The following is a 19,905-nucleotide window of genomic DNA, read 5'->3' as shown; positions in this document are numbered from 1 at the left end:
ACAGACTTGACTTTTGTTTGTTTCTAGATCATTAAATGCATAAAAACTATGAACTTTCATTTCTTGTTCTCTGAAGGCGTCGGCCAACAACTTTGTATTCTGGTGCACATCCTTTGGGAATGGGCATCATCCTGTAATTTCTGGATTTGCTGCTGGATTCAAAATTAACTCAACCAAAGAAGCTGCTGCACATTTGCCCCCCTGCAGCACACTTTCATGTTATGGTGCTTAAAATAATAAAAAAAATGTCAGTCAGGAAAAATCTGCTCAGATTATCTTTATTGTTAGCCAATTTTTAAGCCTTCTTTTAAGTCATGAATTTAAAAATATATAAGCGTTTTCAGAATTAATGGAGATATTGGATTTAAATAATTAAGGTTTGAAAACAATTTAAAAGTAACTTGGTGCAACTTTGTGATTTTTCTGAAGCATTCGGCTTATTGATGTGCTTTGCTTCCTGATGATTTACAAATCATTGACAAGAAATCAGGCTGCTCAAGTTTTTATCCCGCTGAGAAGCATGCATGAAATATGATCCAAATTAATCAATAATTATGTCTTGATTGGCTCTGATTATAGATCCAATTTGATTTTTCTTTTTGTACAGCCTTTTGATGCAATCTATTAAATTTTCCTCTAATTTTACTTTGTAAATGCATCAACAAGCACCATGCTGTTTCTTTTAATGTAAAAATCCCCCTGAGAAATTCATATCAGAGAAAAGTTAGAGAAAAATGCTTTGAAGCATAGATAATAATGAATACAAAGCAAAGATCTTGTATTTTCCTGTGGATTCAAAGTCACTACCACTATCAACAAACTTACAGAACAAGATTTCTCTGTACATTATGATCCAGCGAAGAGAAAAAAAGGAATCAGTAAACAGACTTTGTTTGGAATTCTACTTTTACTTGATCTATAAGCTGATTTGATCATATTATTTGTTACAGCTCATGCATCTTAAAAAAATGCAATAGTCATAGAAAGGCTCTAAAGTAAAGTCTTAAATAAAACTTAAGCTGAAAGTTGTGATTCTTTCAAGAATAGAATTTACTGATTGATTTACTGACTGTTTACTGCAAACAGACTTCTCTGAAATCTGAAATACCGACTGAGCTGCATTGAGGAAATACTGAATAATCAATATATACTGTTGATCTCTGATGCACCAATCAGACAGCTAGCAATGTGTCTGATTTTTTTTTTTTTTTAAATCAAATCTGATTGGTTATCAGATCAGTTACTGGAAAACGTAAGCTTTGATTTTCATTGTTACATGCTCCCATCATTTTTTATTTATTTATTTTTTTGCCTTGTAAGTGTGTTAACAAACTTCACTTTGAAAAATAAGATGGAGGTTATGGGAACATACTGCAATTTTGATATTCATGTTCTATTGTATTCAAAACTATTAGAGAGTCTGATGCATTTTCTTCTTCAGTTGTATTTCTCAAAGCCAAAGAGAATCAGAAATCGATCTAAAATCTGACTAGATAGTAATAAAATAGAAAGAATGCACTGGTAGCCATTTAAAAAGTTAATTGTGCTCTGACTGCAGTCATGTTTTCCATATTTCTTTCATTTTTTTTCTGCATGTTTTTCTTCTTTTTTTCCTTCCCAGGACATCAACCAGAAGCTGCAAGAGGACAATCGTGAGCTGCGGGACTTGTGCTGTTTCTTAGATGATGACCGTCAGAAAGGAAAGCGCGTGTCCAGGGAGTGGCAGCGTCTCGGCCGGTACAGCGCCAGCATCATGCGCAAGGAAGTGACCCTGTACCTGCAGAAGCTCAAGGAGCTGGAGGTCAGACAGGAGGAGGTGATCCGGGAGAATCTGGAGCTGAAGGAGCTCTGCCTGCTGCTGGATGACGAGAAGGGAGTTTCGAGTGGAGGAGGGGGGTTAGTAGGAGGCGGAGGGGGCATGGGGATGGGAGGGTGCCGCAACTCAATAGACAGCCAGAGCAGCCTGCTGCTGGTGCCGGGCCAGGGGCTTCTCATGAGGGACGTGGGAGATGGGAGCAGCACCTCGAGCGCAGGCAGCGCCGACAGCTCGGACAACCCTCACCACAGGCAGACTCACCTCTCTGCAGGTGTGGGCAGTGTTGGGAGCAGCGGGGAGAAAGGTAGCCCTGAACTTTTGCACAAACCCAGGTGTAGCAGCATCAGCGGGATAGGTGGAGCGGACAGGGAGGTGTCCAGCCCAGAGCTCCCGGCTGGGCGGCACCGGAGCACGAGCCTGGAGTATCCGTACACCCTGCCCCAGCTCTGCCGGCCCCGCTGCGGCTCCATATCCGTGCCCGACCACAGCCGGGTCATGCGGGGCCTGAGCCCGGAGAAATACGGGCGGAACATAGGCCACCGCAGCCCGGAGCAGCACCCCAAGCACCACAGCTCGGACCTCCTGCTGGGCCAGAGGCAGCACTTCCTGGGCCAGGGAGGCAGCGGGGAGCTCTATCAGAAGTACAAGCGGAGCAGCATTAGCACCACAGGCTGCGGGAGTCCCGAGCCCCGGCATGCACATTTGGGGGTCAGCGAGCACCACGAAAAGGGCTGCATGATCCACGGCGGCAGCCCTGAAACTCACAGGCACCAGTACAGCGTGAGCCCAGACCACGCAAAGTTTGGCAGCCCCGTGAGGGAGGGGCAGAGGAGGCCAGCCGGCGACGAGCTGTCACCGCATCACCGGAGCATCTACAACGGCATGAACGGTAGGTGTGTGTCTGCATCCAGAGCTCCGGTTCTCTCTGCTGGTGTTCTACAGGTACATCTCTGCAAATTGGTATATCATACACACATATTTGAACATTTCCATTATAATATTAGGGATGGGCATTAATCATAATGCTCATTGTGTATCATGATACATTTCTTATCATGGAAAGAATTTTGATGCATTGTGATAAATTTCAAATCTTGACATTTAAAGACCCCCCAACTGTCCATGTTGCTGGAATGTTTTTTTTTTTAACTATTTTGAGCTTTTTTCAATCAGACCATCAATAAATACACATATATTTGAAAATATGAGTCAATGCAGTTACTGAGTGCAGTTTACTTTACAAATCACACTTCCTGAAGTGACCGCTGCTCCAAAGAAGCACATCAGACATGTCTCCCAGAAAACGTGCTACGCCCAGTGAATGGGGCTCTTGACAATTACTGGAAGACTGGAAAATTAATATCTGTACACCAACTATAAAGTGTTGAGAAAATGCAAACATTACAAAAAAAACCCTTAAATAAATAATAATAATAAATAAATAATGGTGGGGGCACAAGTAAAGCCTGGTCCCCCTGCAAGTTTATAATACATATCGGCCAGCCCTACAAGAAAGTAAAAGTTATGAGTCATTACACTCAGATTGATACTTTTTAAAGCTTTCCTTTCTGATGGTCATGGCTTACAGCTAGTAACCTGAGATTGAGTTTCTCAGGTTACTAGAATATTATTCATCAATAAAAAAAGGTATGTCTATCCAGTGTACAGTATCTGCACTCAGTACTGCTTTTGGATTAGTTACCTTTGCAGTGTGGTAGGAGGTGATGAGCATGTGATTGTGCTGAGGTGTTAAAGTTGATAGTGGCTTTCAACTCATCAACTTTAGTGTCTCTTATCTTCCTCTTGACAATACTCTCGGTGGGGTTCAGGTCTGGCAAATTTGCTGTCCAGCGAACAGAGTGAAACCATTGTGATTAAAGTGGCAGTACTGGCAGACGACTGGTTCTGTTGGAAAATTAACATCCTGCTGGAATATGAAATCACACATCTCCACTAAGCCTGTCAGGTTTGACTGGAAATCCTCTCACTGAATTTCCAGTGAGTTTATATAAAACAGACATTCAACACTAAGGTAAAAATCTGATTCATACTTCGTTACCAGGAAAAAAACAACAACAAAAAAACGCTCAACTCTTAACACCAAATTAATTATTGTTTATAAAATATAAGCTTTTTTAAAAATGCTGCTTATTTTCTGATACACAAGAAATTTACAGTTGGTAAATTTTGCAAAAGTAAAAATCAAAAAGCACTTGGCTACCAGGAAACGGGCTCATCTCTGAGCAACAAATTAACAACAAATATTATTAAAAAAAAACAAACGTAAGATTTCTTCTGCTTTTCTGAAATACTACTTAACAAGAATTGTGCAGTTGGTGAATATTTTAGGAAAGTGAATTTTTTTTTTTTTGTCATTGGTGCCGAATGTAATATAAAACATATTCAGCACTAAAGAAAAAAATCAGATTCATACTTTGTGGCAATTCGTTACCAGAAAGAAATAAAAAACGCTCATCTCTTAACATAACAATAAATTAATTATTGTTTATAAAACATACGCTCTTTTGAAATACTGCATATCAGCTTTGACTCAAGGAATTTACATTTGGTAAATTTTGCAAAAAGTAAAAATCAACATAGCACTTGGTTACCAGAAAACGCACACATCTCTTAGCAACAGATTAGCAACAAATATTATTATTGTTCAAAAAAGATAAAAAAAAAAATCTGCTCTTTTGAGATACTACTTACATTATAACTGCTCACCAAGAATTGTGCAGTTGGTGAATTTTTCAGAAAAATGAATTTTATTTTGTCTTTGGTGGCGAATATATATTATCAAACAGACATTCAACACAAAAGTAAAAATCTGATTTATAGTTTGTGGCAGTTTGTTACCAGAAAGAAAAAAAAACCTAATCTCTTAACACCAAATTAATAACAAATTAATACTGTTGCCAAGTATTTGCTTAGCAAATGTAAATTTCTTGTGTTTAACAAAACACAAGAAATTTTATAAAACACAATTTCTCATAATTTGGTGTTATGAGATGAGCACTTTTTTTTTACTGCCACAAAATATAAATCACATTTTTACTTTTGTGTTGAACGTGTATTTTATAACGTATTTTCCTCCATTTTCACTTTTCTGAAAAATTCACTAACTGCACAATTCTTGTGAAGTAGTGTAAGACATGTAGTGTTTCAGAAGAGAGCTTGTGTTTTATTAACCACTAATATTTGTTAATCAGTGGCTACGAGATGAGTGAATTTTCTACTAACCAAGTGAAATGAAGTAAAAATCTGATTGTAACTTTTGCCAAATTTACCAAATGTAAATTTTTTATGTCTAAGCATTTAAGCAATATCTCAAAATAGCTTATTCCTTTTTAAATTACCAACTGATTTGGTGTAAAGAGATGGCTCTAACGTACAAGAAAACCAATTATTTATAAACATAACTTTTTTTTTTTTTACAGTCTAATGGAGTTCTTTGATTTCTTTGAGTTAATAGTCCTCCCTTTTTCTGACTACTGCAAAATTTATAGTGTCACTGATTTTTCAAGCGTCTCAAGAGGAAAGCAGGCTGTCTCAAAATGAGAATAAAATTATCAGATTTTATGGCATTTATATGTTGAAAACATTAAGCTAAAATGGTCAAAGTTCAGCCTTTTCAATGTAGTGAGTGTCCGTCCTTATCAGGCAACAATGTACCTCAAAGCTTCGCTTTACTGTTGTCCATCTTAGGTAGATCAGTGAGCGTTATGGATGTCAGAGTGCTGGCGGAAAAATCAAAGAGCAGACTTGGCTTGTGCTTAAATACCCAACAGTGGCTGATAATGATTTCCAGAGTCCGGGAGGTTAAAAAAAAAGTGCTGAGTGGCTCAGAGCTCTCAGAGGCTAAAGGACAAATTCCTCAAGGTGAAATATCAACCTGCAATGAGAGGGGGAACACAAATAGTCTCCACAGAACAGTCAGACTAACAGATTTACTGTATAATCATAATTTTTATATAAGATTTATTTTCAGAAGCTCTTTTATTCAGTAACTATTTCCATTAAATACACATACATTAATCACAGGCAAGCTCGTGTTCTCAAGTTTTAACTGTGATGATTTCACACTAACTAATAAAACATGGCATTTAAGATTAGAATAGTACAGTGCTTCTCAAATAGTGGGGCGGGCCCCCTTTGGGGAGCGCGGTGCGATACCTGGGGGGGCGTGTGATCCTGGGGAACAGGCTTTTTTTTGGCAGTACTAGTATAAAGTGTAATTGCGCACAGTAGGCGGCAGTGGCGCTCTCATTGTTACTTCTGTCACGTTTGCGACAGTGCAACATTTTACGACTTACAAGACAACAGGTTTGCCTTGGTTAGCAGTGTTAAGTCAACAAAAAGCTCCGACTGCGTTCTGTCTATGGCCTCCGTTATTCAACAACCCCCAACATGAAAAAGTTTTTCACAGGGATGAAAAGAAAAGCGGAGAGAGACAAAGATAATGAGACAACAGAAAGTCAACCGAAAGCTAAGAAGAGGAAATACGACGAAGCGTATTTAGCGCTTGGCTTCACTGTGACTACAGTTGGAGAAGAGGAAAGACCGGTGTGTTTGCTGTGTCTAAAAATGCTCGCAGCGGACAGCATGAAGCCAAATAAATTAGCGCGTCACTTAAATACGTTACATCCCAATCACGCCGATAAGCCGCTAGAGTTTTTTCAGCGAAAAAAATGTTAATAAGGAAAAAATGTTATGCAGAGATGGATAGTCACGGTGGGGAATGGGGGCGCGAATAGTTTTCTTCTTGCTAGGGGGGGGCGTAACGGAAAATAATTGAGAAGCACTGGAATAGTACATCGAACCAGTGGATAATATTTTTATTACAGGAACTTACGCTCAGTGCAACATGCTTAATGTCTACCTAAAGACTATTATTTTTAGAAGATACTTTTAATCTGACAAACTAGTCTCATCTGACCCCGTTTTATAATTTATTTAATATAAACGTACTGGTGGAATCACATGTGACTTTTTTTTTTTTTTCAATGTCACAGCATCTTAGTGCATCACTGGAAAGCGTAAGAAAACGAGGCATGACCTTCAACATTTTTTACAACAAAGAATCTGAAAAGTGTGGCCTGCATTTGCGTTCAGCCCTCCAGGGCCAATGCTGTGTAGAGCCAGCTTTGCTGCAGTATTCTGGGGTGTGTCTCGACCAGCTTTGCACGTCTAAAGACTGAGTTTTCCCCCATTCATCTTCAGGTTAGTTCAAGCTAAGTCAGCTTACAAGTCTTGACACTGACTCTAAATTGGATTTTGGCCTGGACTTTGACTGGTCTGCTATAATATATAAAAATGCTGAATAAAACCCGTTTTGTTAGCTATTAGTGTTTTATAGGTCATTTTCTCACTGTGGTCTCAAGTCTTTTGAGTCAAGATTTTTTTGTCCATCCAACTTCCAAGATATTTGTGTGTAGATTCACTCTTCCTGCTAAAAAGAACACCAAAGCATGATGCTGCCACTGCCATGTAGGACTAAATTACTAATAATTTTTTTGTTTTGTGTTTGTTTGTTTTTTCTTCATCTAACAGTATGTAGTCCTTATTTTTCTTGTACAAGCACTTGGAATTATCTTTGGCTGAAAGGTGCTATATAAATAAAGTTGCCTTGCCTTGCCTAAAAGTACAGTTTTGGCCAGAGAACCATCTTTCTCATGTTTGCTGTAGTCCAAACATGTTTGCTGGTATCAAACGTTAATTTGAATTTTCGTGTGGTTTTCTCTGAACATGTTTGTTGCTAGTCTTCCAGAAAGGCGGCATTTGACCAGTAGTTGTCCTGTGACAGATTCAATCTGAGCTGTGCATGTCAGCAGTTTCTCCAGAGATTTTAATTTTGCACAAACCTTTGAAAAGCGCATATTATTCTCCTTCCATAACACAGTTCTGCTCTACTTTGTGTTGGTTTGCCACATAAAACCACAATAAAAATAATTCAAGTTGTTATGTGACTGGACTCACATAACAACTGTAATGCAAAGTCTGTAGGAAAAAAAAAATCCCTTTAGTAACGTAAACATTGGGTCAAGATTTTAAGAACCACAGTGCGTTGCAGGCTGATAAATTGCAGTCTGGTAGCAAACATGCTCTTTGCCATTTTGTAATCTCTATGGATTGCAGCAGATTATTATAAAGACAAACCCAACTTTGATTTAAGTCGTCAGTCTGTTTCTATTTTAGCTCTCAGAGGGCTCAGTCTTGATGTAAACTGAAACGCATGTGAAGACTGCAAAAGCCACAACACATTAATGCCTCACAAATCCTTACACTGGAGGACGTTGTGAGAGCCCTGGCCACTCACTGGCCTCCGGGCACGGCTGTTTGCCAACTGTATGCATAACTGTTTTGAACTTAGCTCAGAGTGAAATGCAAGCACCAAATAGCCCCGAACCAGGCCCATAAAATCTTCATTAGGCCGCCTGTGTGTGTTGCCACAATCAGATTGTGATATTCCAGTTTGTTAACTGTCAGAATGGCTGCCGTTCCTGAATATGAGCATGTCCCCTCTGGGGTCTCGACTGCTCTGACCCGACAAGCTCTCTAACGTAAATTGTTACTGCGCACGATTCCAAAGAAACAATCAGAATGAAACTTAGTGATTTTGACTTTGTTTTTAACCTGTTAAATACAATTTAAGCTAATTTGTTGATGATTAAATTGCAACAAGAACATGATAAATAACACATTTAGAAGGAGGAGCTCCTGAAATGCATTTAATTTCATTTCTACCAGCCTTGACGCAACCTTCCAGTCATGTCCTTTTTTTGAAAGAAGAGGGAATTAAATGCCTGTCAGGATGTAGTACACTCCACTTGCTTGGATTATCCTCTAAGCCCTTTGGACTGTATTATTTCATTTTTTATGTACTTGCGTGTGGATATGTGTAGGAATTGGGCATGGTGTGTTGAAGTGTCCCACTGGAGCAAAGAGGCTTTATGTGTGTGTGGGTGTGTTTTTTTTTATTTTTTTAAACAAATTAAGGTTTCATGTTAGGCTGACATTCAGCAGCTCTCATGTTCAGGCCATTTAAATCCCTGACAAAAATGCAGAAATAAAGCAAAACAACACTTTGACCTCTTGCCGCCTTTTCATAAAATCTGCTGCTGTTTTTTCTGCCAAGCTTATCGGACGTATTTCTAGAGGCAGAGAAAGGGATGAGTGTAAAATTAAAGAAAGCGTTCAACTTCTTTTATTTTAAAAGACAAGACATTAATAGAGCTCTACTGAAAAAAACCCAAAACCTCCATTCTTGGCACATCAGATATGGATGTAATTTGTTTTTATTGTGAGTGTGAATAAGTGAGAAAAACCTTTTTAGATATTTGGTTATAAATCTACCAGTGCCCCATTATCCAAAAGACTTATAAATTGTGTTCAGTACTTCAACTATGCATATTGAAAAATTATTTCATTCTATTATATTTGAAAATGTGATTTATTAATGATCCCAAGAGACCAACAGTTGCTAAAGTAGTTCAAACAGCAGAAGTAACAATCACACTTTATGGACAGCAGCAGGACCACAGGATTTTTTTCACAGATTTTTCATTTCATTTTATACTGTGACAGGTTTAACAAATATGTAAAGGACATATTTTCTATGCAAGTTACATACTGCAGCTTTACGTGTGGCAGCATAGCAAAATCAGAATGAATATGTAAGGGTATAAAAACTTTTTTCATAGTGCTGCATTTATTGTTCGCTTCAAATGATTTGTGTTAATGTTCTCAGGTGTTTCCATTGGCTTTGGAATTGTCAAAAACTATGCACCGTCAAGTTAACCACATAGTGAATAACGCACTCTCAGAGGTGCTTGGCAGCACAAAAAAAATGTAATTTACAGTTGAAGTGTTTGCTCTGAACTTACAGCTCCTGAACAGTACAGCAGTACTGTGACTTTAAATAGAGAAGATCTTAAAGCCTCTCACCTGTTTGCGTTCGACATTTTGGTACTTTTTTAAATATTAAATCTATGTGTGTCTACACATGCAATGAATCTCCTCCCAAAGAGAATAATGAGTTCTCTGCACTGTGATTCTTGCGAAGGGTGAATGATCGCTAAGCCTGTAGGATCTACTCACTGAAGAGGATCCCTTTTCAAGAGCAGAGCCTTAATCGTGTTTTCTGGTTTAACAATCACAAGTTCTGCATATTAGCTTAAGCAGCTCAGCTGATCAAAGAGGAGAAAATAGGCCGCATGGGAAAAGGCTGACATAACAGTGTGTGTGTGTGTGTGTGTTTGTTTTGGTGTGTGTGTGTGTGCGTGTGTGTGTGTGTGTGTGGGGGGGGAGAACTTTCGCCCTTGTGATGCCAATAAAAAGACACAAACACACACAAACAGATTATATTATAAACTAAAGATTCAGTCTGCAGAAATGAAGACAGCAGCAATATATGCTTGTGATTTTGCAAATTTTGAAACGTTTTGTTTTTCTAGCGCTTACATCTTTAGAAATTAGAAATGCTCTGCTAAGTCCGTTCCATTACAGCTTTGCTTTAGCTGAAGTTAATGAAAATGAGTGAGATGCAGGTGAAAAATATAAGAAAAAAAAAAGGAAATTATGCCCCTAATTCCGAGGCAAGGCGAGGTTCGTGACGAAAAGAAACGCAAAAGACAATGCGGGAACCCGCTCAGCCTCTTTCACATCGCCACTTGGTGATTGGACTCAAAGGAGGCTCTGTGTGTGAATGTAAAAGCTCACAAACAGTTTTCCATTGACTGTTTGTGTGCTGTGCTAATTAATAACATTAGCTCACATAGAAAATTGAATCTCCTGAAAAATCCTTTTAACTAATAACTAAACGAGTCATAACCCTTCCTGCTGAATCTGTTCATCTCGCTGCTATGATCTGTGAACCCTGAAAGAGTTCTTATGGGTGAGAGGGAGTAGCTGCAGTCTCAAAACATATAAACAACTTTTTGTTTCATTTTGCTGAACTACTATGGCTAATTGGCTGAGCACGAATGTATGAAAGGTTACGTAAAAACATGACTGTGAGGACGAGTGCACAGGGGACTGCCATACAAACGTCAGTGCGGTGCTGAATGAAGAGATCCTGCAGTTCACATACAAACATGTTTAGAAACTAAAAATTTCAATGATACTCCATTCACAAGTAGTCAGATACGTTAAAGCCAGAGTCAGCTAAAGTATTTAGTCTGATGAAAACAAAAGCACACAGTAGCCTCAGAATGAAGGAAGTCAGGCAATATACACCTGCTGAGTTTACTAGAAGTTTATAATTGTAATACATAGTTTTCACCTAAGAATTTTCCAAGGAGCTGTTTTTACATCTTTTGCTCCAGAACATCTCCTGTCATTAAACCTTGATGTAGCTTCAGATCTCTGACAACAAAAAGCCTTCTCCAGACTTTACTTCTCACCCTGTGACTTACTACCCGGCCAACCAACCAGCCAGTAATGTAAGGTTTGTCATGGCCTAGGCGGAGACAGCCTCCAGTAATTGGCATATTGATGATTTAAGAAGAAAAAAAAGGAATCTATTAAGTCTTGAACCAGAAAAACACAACGTGGAGCATGGAGGGACAACTAGACGGCAGCGGAACAGAATGAAGCTTAAACTCTGAGGCAGGAAAGAAAAGTTAGAAGAGAACCAGATAAACTAATGAGGGGAAATGTGGTAAAACGGAGGCCAGGAGAACACAAGGAAATTGAAGGAGGAGACGAATTAGCACAGAGGAGCTGAACTGAGATTCAAAGGACCAAGTTGCCAGGTGCCGTTGGAAGGTACATAAAATGTTATTGATTGGCTGAAAGAAGGAATTACAATGACCGCCAATTTGTACATTTATGCTATTTTCTGTATCTGAATGGACTGCACAAAGAGCCTTTACATGTTCAGGCTGTACTTAAACTTGCCCCTTTTGACTCAAAATAGACTCAGAAACTATTTGAGCATCGTTGCTTGAGCTCAGATGGGCTGATTGAATTAGTGAAGACCACCCCACTGTCTCACTGCAACTGTTGACTCTTATAATAGCAGCATCATTGCAGCAGCTCTTCTGCCTGTTGTTTAGAAGTGTTGCGGCTTGTCAGCGCAACAGGAAATCTTCAGCAAGGCTGCGGCCTCGGATAATGCTCTCCCTCTGCAGTGTCACTGAGAAAGCCCGGCTATCACTTTCTCCTCCTCCTCCTCTCAGCTGTGCCTTCCTCTCCTCGCTCACTCTAATTGGCTGCCACTCTATGCAACCAGCTGTCGGACAGGGAGAGGAATCTGATTACAGAGCCCTCTTTCTGGAGGATGTGCTGTTTGCCAAGATGAGCTGGAGAAAAAGAGGCTGAGGAAGTATTTGAGTGGATTGCTGGTTGTTTTCTTCCCGTCCGTCTCTCGCCTCTTCTGTCTTCCTCTCAGTAACACATCTTCTCTTCTTCTGACTTCGCTCCATCTACTTCTTTCATACATGTCTGCCAAGGCGATGGACAGTGAGCGTCCCTTGACGAATCGTGGAGCCTTGCAGCCTGCACGTCATGGGGGGAACTCAAATCTTTGTCACAGCTGCTTGGTGTTAAAGGATTTAGTTAAGCATTAGGCTGGTGCTCTGTATCATTACCAGCTTTCTTCCTCACTACATCACAAAACTGGTTTACATTTTGTTTGTCAGTCTTTATTTCCTCAGAACATGAGTCGTATTTCCCTTTTAAAGTCAAATGTACTCAAATATAATCTATTAAGCTGATACTGAAGGCTGAAACCAAACATCCATCCATCTATCAAACCCACAACCTTCTTCCTGCAAGACAACAGTACAACAGACTGCGCCACTGTGCAGCGCTGAAACCAAACAAAAGTGTTTGAAAAACAAAGTACATGTCTTTATTGCTACTTCGAAAAGGAAAATCTTAAATCGACATTTGAATTTCAAATCAAAGCTGGGGCAAAACACCCTCAGCTGTAAACAAACTGAGGAGTCATTTACTAAGCAGTGCATGATTAGGCATTTTGTTCGTCTATCCCGGGAGCATATCATTGTCATTCTTAATCAAAGCACCGCCAGCTTCTTCTATGCAAGCTGGCTCCACCTGGTGCAGAGCAATCAGCCTAAAAACGTTTATTTTTGGTGCATTGCTCAGACACTACTGTATATTGTCTGATCACATATGGACATATCACCTCTTTGTATGTTGAAACCGTTTCTATATAATGCATACATGCAACCCAGCGAATATCTGCTTAAACGCTCTTAGAGGAGCTGTTTCCAAAGTAGTCCGTACTGAGAGTCGCAAATAAACAGATGTTTGGTCTTGAGGTCCTTCAGAAATGAGCTAAATAATCAAAATGACTCTGGCTAAGTATATTTATGATTAAAATAACCCTTACAAATAGATGAAGTTATCAAATTTGGGGTTTGTGTGGTCATTATTTCCCAGTTTAGTTGGTGTAGTGGAAATGATACTCAACCAGCACTCAAGCTCAAGAGTCTCTTCCGCTAAACAGTTTTTGTTGTCATCAATAAACTTCTGCCATAATTCTGACTGAATACTTAAAATAGTAAATTTTATATATCCTAGTTGACATATTGACATGAGCCCTGCTGTTTTCAGACAGTCTGAGGTCTATAGACTGCTTTGTCTATACCAAATATCGCCTCTGCCAGGTTCCTTCCTGGATAAACTGTTTATGTTCAAATCAGACAGTTATTGGGGTTTTCGGACACAATACTATGTATTTCTGCTTCTTTTGTGTCAAAAGCCAAAGAGTTTAAATATATTCTATTTATGATTTTTTTTAAAAAAGTGGTCAAATATCCAGGCTGTGTCGTACACTTGCTTATAGTTTCAGAGTGTGTTTTTACCAACTTATTAGTGGTGTGTGAACATAACATTTCACATTGTGTAATTTTGACGTCGTGTAGATCAGACAAAATCCACAACAAATTTAAACTTCTGTATTCAAACGACAAAAGGAAAATAATATATTGTCGCTGTATAATCATTTCATACTGGAAAATTATTAAAAAAAACCCCTCATGAGATTCGTACCCATTATGAACATATTCAGACATTTCCGCTGCACTTATTCTAAAGATAATTAGCAAAGATAATTAAAGTCTTACGATCTTTAAATGTGACGCAGTGAAGAAAGGAGATTCAACCATAACTGGTTCATTGGTTTTGTATTTTCTTAAACATCTTCACTATAAATCTCTCTCTGAGCTGGAAAAGAAGACTCCTGGTGTGTTCCAGCTTCGCTCCATTTCAAACCTCAGAGGCGTGAGGCAGATCTTCTACAGTGTCCTCAATCATCCCTTAAGTGCGCCAACCTAGTGGATTAGAGAATCGACTTTGTCCCTCTATGAGCAGTAGGGAACAGCCCACCGAGCTGAAAGGAAATGAGTTTGCCATGCAGGTAATTAACTGGAAGCTGAAAGGCTGCCATGTACATGGTAGGCCTGAGCCTGAGGGATTCTCCGTCGGCCCCAACGTCACCAGCAGGAACCACATACATCTATGTCAAATTTTCTACAGCCGTAACGGGTGCTGGGCTGTCAGGCGACAGATTTAGGGTTTCAGGTGATTGGCTGTGAGTGAGGGACGAGTGATGGCCATTGATCCAGTGAGCAACGTTTAAACCTGACATTTGACGAATGCTGGGTTGAACTTGATAAAAATGATGCTCATTCACTTTGTCCTTCAGAAAAATCTGTCATATGTTGTTGGGGGAGTGGACCAAAAAGCAGGGATGTAAATTAACGCCAACTTCCAATAATAATGGGTTATGTCATTGTATGCAAAAAAGAGGTGATGATTTTTGGGAAGGTGACGGTAAAATTCTGTTTCCAGCAAATGAATGAAATAAATGTAAAAGAATTACTGTACAAACAAAATAACTCTGAAAAGGGGACACAGACTCTCTAAACTCTAATCAAACTACAGCTAATACAATAAACTAAAGACTTCTCATAAAGGTTCCTTAGAAACAAATGACAAAAAGCTAAAAGTGCTTTGCATTTTAAATGTTTTTCACTCTCAGACCCATTTATCTATACACACATCATTCTATTTTATTACACTCAAATTAACCAATAAATAGCATTCTGGCGTCCAAAAGTACTCCAGAATAATTGTTTCATTTCTGACTTTATTCTAAAATACTCTTTAACAAAAAAACAATTGCTGCACATTTTTTATTTTCTTTCTTTTGTAGTCCTTGGAGAGCTAAATGGGAATCAATCAAACCTTGAAGAAAACCTGGGATCTGTGCTTCAGACTATTTTCTCAAAGTTTTAATTACGGAGTGTGTGCTGGCTTACATATCTACAGTGCTTATCACTGGATTGTCTTATCAACGGTCAAGCAATGGACAGGCTGCTCTGCTGCACCTGTCATTGTGAAGGCTTTCTACAGCTCAACCATCTGCTGAAAGAAGAGAAAGAAAGCGAGATAACGCGTCGGGAATATGGATGTCAAAGGGATGCAGTTATCTAATTCCTGGTTTATCTCCTGCCTTTATTGTGCTTTTGATGTAATGGCTTTTCTGATGAGAACGACAGCAAGGCACACGTGCAACAGCCCCCATTACCGCAGATGGATTGTCTGATTCGACCGACACAAGATGATTGGCGTTATATTTATATCATTATCTCTTACGCTCTCTTTCTGCTTCTACACTGAAAGATTTCCTCTCACAGATGCTGGAATCTATTTCATTACCCCCTACTGCTCCAGACTGGCTGGCTCATTTCCTTTTCTGTTACAAAAAAAAAGAGAAACACATTTAATTACCACTTTCCTGTAGTACAGGGGAGGCTCTAGCTGCAGGTAAAACAAATTAGGAGGATTCTGGAGTTGCCTCAAAATCCAGGATGTTGCCACCGTCTACACTTGAAGTGTTTTCAATTAATGCTAGTAATTTGTAGTAGTAAAAATGAGTCTTACATGACGTTTTCCCACCCTTCTGAACTATATGGTTCAGAAAAGGAGAAAGAAAATGATGCCTGTCTTTTATTATAAATATAAACATGAAAAGCTTGTTGTGCATTTGTAGTTTCCTATAGCTGTAAAAAAAAAAAAAAGTGCCAATAATATGCCTATTGTGGTGCAAATACAGCTGCAGGACTTCTTTGCGAAAATTATTGTTCGACAGGAAGTAGAGTGTCTGTATGCTGTAATTGTCGAGCCTTGCAATAGATTACCAGGTGAAGTAAGATCTGGACTTTGACTGAATATCCAATAAATTTATTTTCTTCATGCCGTTCCATCATAGCTCTCACCGTAAGATTAGGGTTGTTGCTCAAGATAAGTTGGCGACATTGAAGGCTGTGGTGTTGACTTGAGAAATTGCGAGCAGTCTCAAAAGGAAACAAAACCTGGAGAACGAGCAGTGATATTTTTCCACCAGGATAAGTTCCTATATATGTCTTGCTATTAGGTTAGAAAATGTATGAGCACTTGACACTGTGTGATGGCTTTCCTTGCTGCTGCTGCTGATTCAATGCGCTGTTCTGTTAGCTGCACGCACATTTTTCATATCTGATTCCATGTATTGCAAAGTTTCTATATCTAAAAGGGGCTTTTATTTATGGCAAAGCTGAAATATATCGTTTTTTTTCACATAAGGAAGCGAAAAACATTGACAAACATGGAAAAAAAAAAAAAAAAAAAACTTTTCAGCTCCAGAACCGTGGACATCAAAGTTTAACAACCTCTGGGAGAATACATTAAACTTGGAAGCCGGTGTCAGACGGTACAGCAATGGATTGTGGGATGTTTAAACCTAAAGCATCCGACCAATGCATTTATCAATGAAATCTTTCCTTTCATCTTCTTCGCATGTCTGAGATGTGATCGCATGCATGCTTCACTGTTTTCTGCCCGGTCTGTTATATTATTCATCAGCCTTGAGGATGGATGGGTAGTGACACGTTAAAATAGGACAACAGCAGTTTATCTTGCAAGTGTCTACCTAAATATTTAATTTTCCCTCAGAGAAGCACAGCAAAATACAAGCTGCTGTTATGTGGAGCCGCAGCGCAGGACACATAGGCATCAAAGGAAGAGTTTAAAGACGTATCGCATGTATCTGTAACTGGCTCAGACATTTTTTAAATTTATTTCTTACTCTGTGGCTTATGTGTAAATATGAATTTCTCCGAGGATCTCTCAAAAAATAATTGAGTTGTCTGTGCATGTTCAGTGCGACTGCCAGAATGCAGTCTTTGATGACCCTGCAATCACAAGGGCAAAAACAAACACACAATCCTCACAGGCTCAATCAAGCTGCAGGGTATCAATTATTCTTCTCTGTTTCATTGAGTTTAGTGCTCTCCTTTGTCTACAGTCACTGCAGTCGCTCTCTGAGCCTCACTGCAGACTCAGAGACTTCAGGTCACTGTTTCTTCCCAGCATTGTCGTTATGTTCATTGTAGCCTTTTCACCTCATTTACAGTACCGTGAAAATCAGCTACTGCTTTGTTCGCACACATAAACGTTGCGGACAAATATCCAAACTATAGATTCAGACAATCAGTCGGTAAATGTAGAAATTAAGTTTTCAGATAATAAGTTCAAAAACTGGGGTGGAAAAAAGCAAACTGTATTGTTACCTGCTTTTTAGATCATAAATGAACACTTATTTAAAAAATTTGGGGGGGAGAACTGGCTCCAGTTTTGCGAGCGAAATTATTATTTTGCTTTTCTGTTTATTGCCAGACCTTTCCAATCTAGAAATGACTTAAATGGAACCTGACCGACAACATAGAGTAGGCCGAAATATGAGAAAAAGCAAAACACAATGCAGAAGCAAATAGTAGAAGGAGTTTCAAAATTAGGATTTAATTTACTAAAGGGAAAAAAAAATCTGTCCAAACTAACCTCTATGAAGAAGTAATTGCCCCTCAAAGCTAATAAATGGCTGTAACATCCATTGTGGGAACTACTGCCATCAACGGTTTGCGATAAAGTCTTTTACATCATGTGGAGGAATTAGTCCCCTCTCTTCTTCGTACAGGCAGTTTAACATCATACCGAATCAACTCGGTTTAACTGGAGCGCTTTTCTGCGGCGCTTCACTTTATTTTAAGAGTCATTTAGAACAGGAGTTACTCAAGTGCTGAGGATCATTGTCCTGCTGCTGCTGCTCACAATCTAATGACACATTTTCCTTCAGCATTGGCTGAATTCATTCATCAATGACAGCAAGCCAGGCAAGTCCTGCAGGAAACACAAGACCATCACACCAGTACCATCGTGTCTATAATGACCATCACACCAGTACCATCGTGTCTATAATGAGTCTTTTCTTACATGTTGTCATAGTTTTAGGACTTACTTATGTAGCAACCATGAATAATAGTATCTATTTCATTTACTTTGGATCAACATGATTATTTTTCTTTTGTTGCTCTTTGCGTTGGTTTGTTATTTTGTTTGTATTTCCTTTTTTTTATTCCCGTAAACCACTTTGTATTGCCTTGTTGCTGAAAATGTGCTATACAAATAAAATCACCTTTACCTTTTAACCCAGATGTAATGGAACACACACCTTCCAAAAAAAGTCCACTTTTGTCTCTCTTTCACGGTGTATTTTTGACAAAATTTGTTGGAATCACTTGTCTTTTTTTTTGTTGTTGTTTTTTTGCAAAATGAAAGACACACCTTTGTATTATTTTTGATCAGCAGTGGTTTTCACCCTTAACATTCTCCCATGGATGCTGCTTTTGGCCAGTCTTTCTTGTTGTTGAGTCTTAAATTCTGACCTTAATTAAGACAAGTGAGACATACAATGTTAGATCTTGTTCTGGTCTCTTTTCTCTCCTCCTGGATAAGTTATTGATGTTTCCTGGGAGTGACTTTAGTCATCATCTAAATGTTCACCTTTGTTTTACCTCAGGTGGGTCATTGGAGTCCCAAAGCCTTAGAAATAGCTTCATCCAAACCAGTACATATCAATTGACTTGTCTCCCTCTTTTATTCTCGTTTGTCAATTCGGACATGATGTGTCACTTTGGATACATGCAATTTGGAGGAGTGTGCTCTTTTTCTCTGCTGGAATCTCTAATCTACCAAACTCACATCATAAAACTAACTCTTTGGTTTGCAGAGGGCTGAGAGTGGTCTGGTTTTCTTGAAGTTGGGTTTGTTTGCACTGATTTTTTTATTTCAGCTTGTTGGGTCTTTTTGTTGCCTGAGCAATTGCAGGGCAGGATACAGACAGCAAATCTGATACCAAAGCTCTTAAATAAATTAATTGCTACTACAATAAAACATTCCCAATCCAGTGTGGGAATGCAGCCTTAACCTCAGGTCTAATGAGAAGGTCTTTAATATAAATTACACCCATATATCATGCATATGTTGTCACTGCTGCTTGTCCATGGAGCTTCCTGGACCCAGATATGCTACTAGCAGAATAATAAACACTAAAAACACTATGACCTCATCACAGATGGTTTTGTTCACCATCAAAACAGTTTGAAAACTTTGAGAGCAAGCAGAGACAATCCATATTCTGGCTGATTTTTAGTTTTGTGGAGCGGTCTTAGTCTGGTGTGAATGGGGTCGCAGTTCTGATTTGATGAAATGGGAATGTTTTAAACCACCAGCATTTAGCAAGTATGCAATTTGTATTTTCTTCATTGAGGAGATTATGTGATGGTTAAGTCTGGTTGAGCAGACTTATTTTTTCTTTCTGCATTGTTGAGCGATTGTTGAACAAACTACCAAAACTAATAGTTCCAAAGGTGAAGCCTGGAGAAAGTAGGAATGGTCCCATTTTGGTATGCATGTGACTTTAGTTGATGTGCCTTTCATTGGGATAGCATGTTTGTTTATCTTAAGGACTCTTTAAAAATTAAGGTGGAAATTTGCATTAAGATTTTAACAGCAGAGTGGCACGCTCCCTTAGAAGTGATTAACTTTTGATGTTGTTTCAAATGTGGATCCGGGATTTTTTTAAAAATTTTTTGTACTATTCTACCCTGACTGCTGAGTTGCATCTGTACATACTTTGTGCTTTTTGTAGCCTGGTGCAGAATTTTAGGACACACAGTATTAACTGCAAAGTTTTGACATTTGAATGCTTTTTATGTGGTTGTTTCAGTTTGATTGTC

General features: G+C 38.9%; 1 protein-coding gene across 2 annotated transcripts in view; it reads left to right on the top strand.

Annotated features, from left to right (window-relative positions):
• Positions 1 to 19,905, top strand: part of ccdc85al (coiled-coil domain containing 85A, like) — a 42,053-nt gene that overhangs the window by 10,363 nt on the left and 11,785 nt on the right. For both annotated transcript variants that reach the window (XM_055041527.1, XM_055041525.1), the window contains exon 2: positions 1,622 to 2,705. In XM_055041527.1, the coding sequence (XP_054897502.1) occupies positions 1,622 to 2,705 (1,084 nt within the window). The remainder of the gene's footprint in view (positions 1 to 1,621; positions 2,706 to 19,905) is intronic.

The sequence above is a fragment of the Poeciliopsis prolifica genome, unplaced genomic scaffold (assembly GCF_027474105.1).
Source record: "Poeciliopsis prolifica strain line A6 unplaced genomic scaffold, Auburn_PproV2 SCAFFOLD016, whole genome shotgun sequence".
NCBI classification, from domain to species: Eukaryota; Metazoa; Chordata; class Actinopteri; order Cyprinodontiformes; family Poeciliidae; genus Poeciliopsis; species Poeciliopsis prolifica.
The sequence above is the reverse complement of the archived record's forward strand: the minus strand, read 5'-3'. Positions and strand labels throughout refer to the sequence as shown.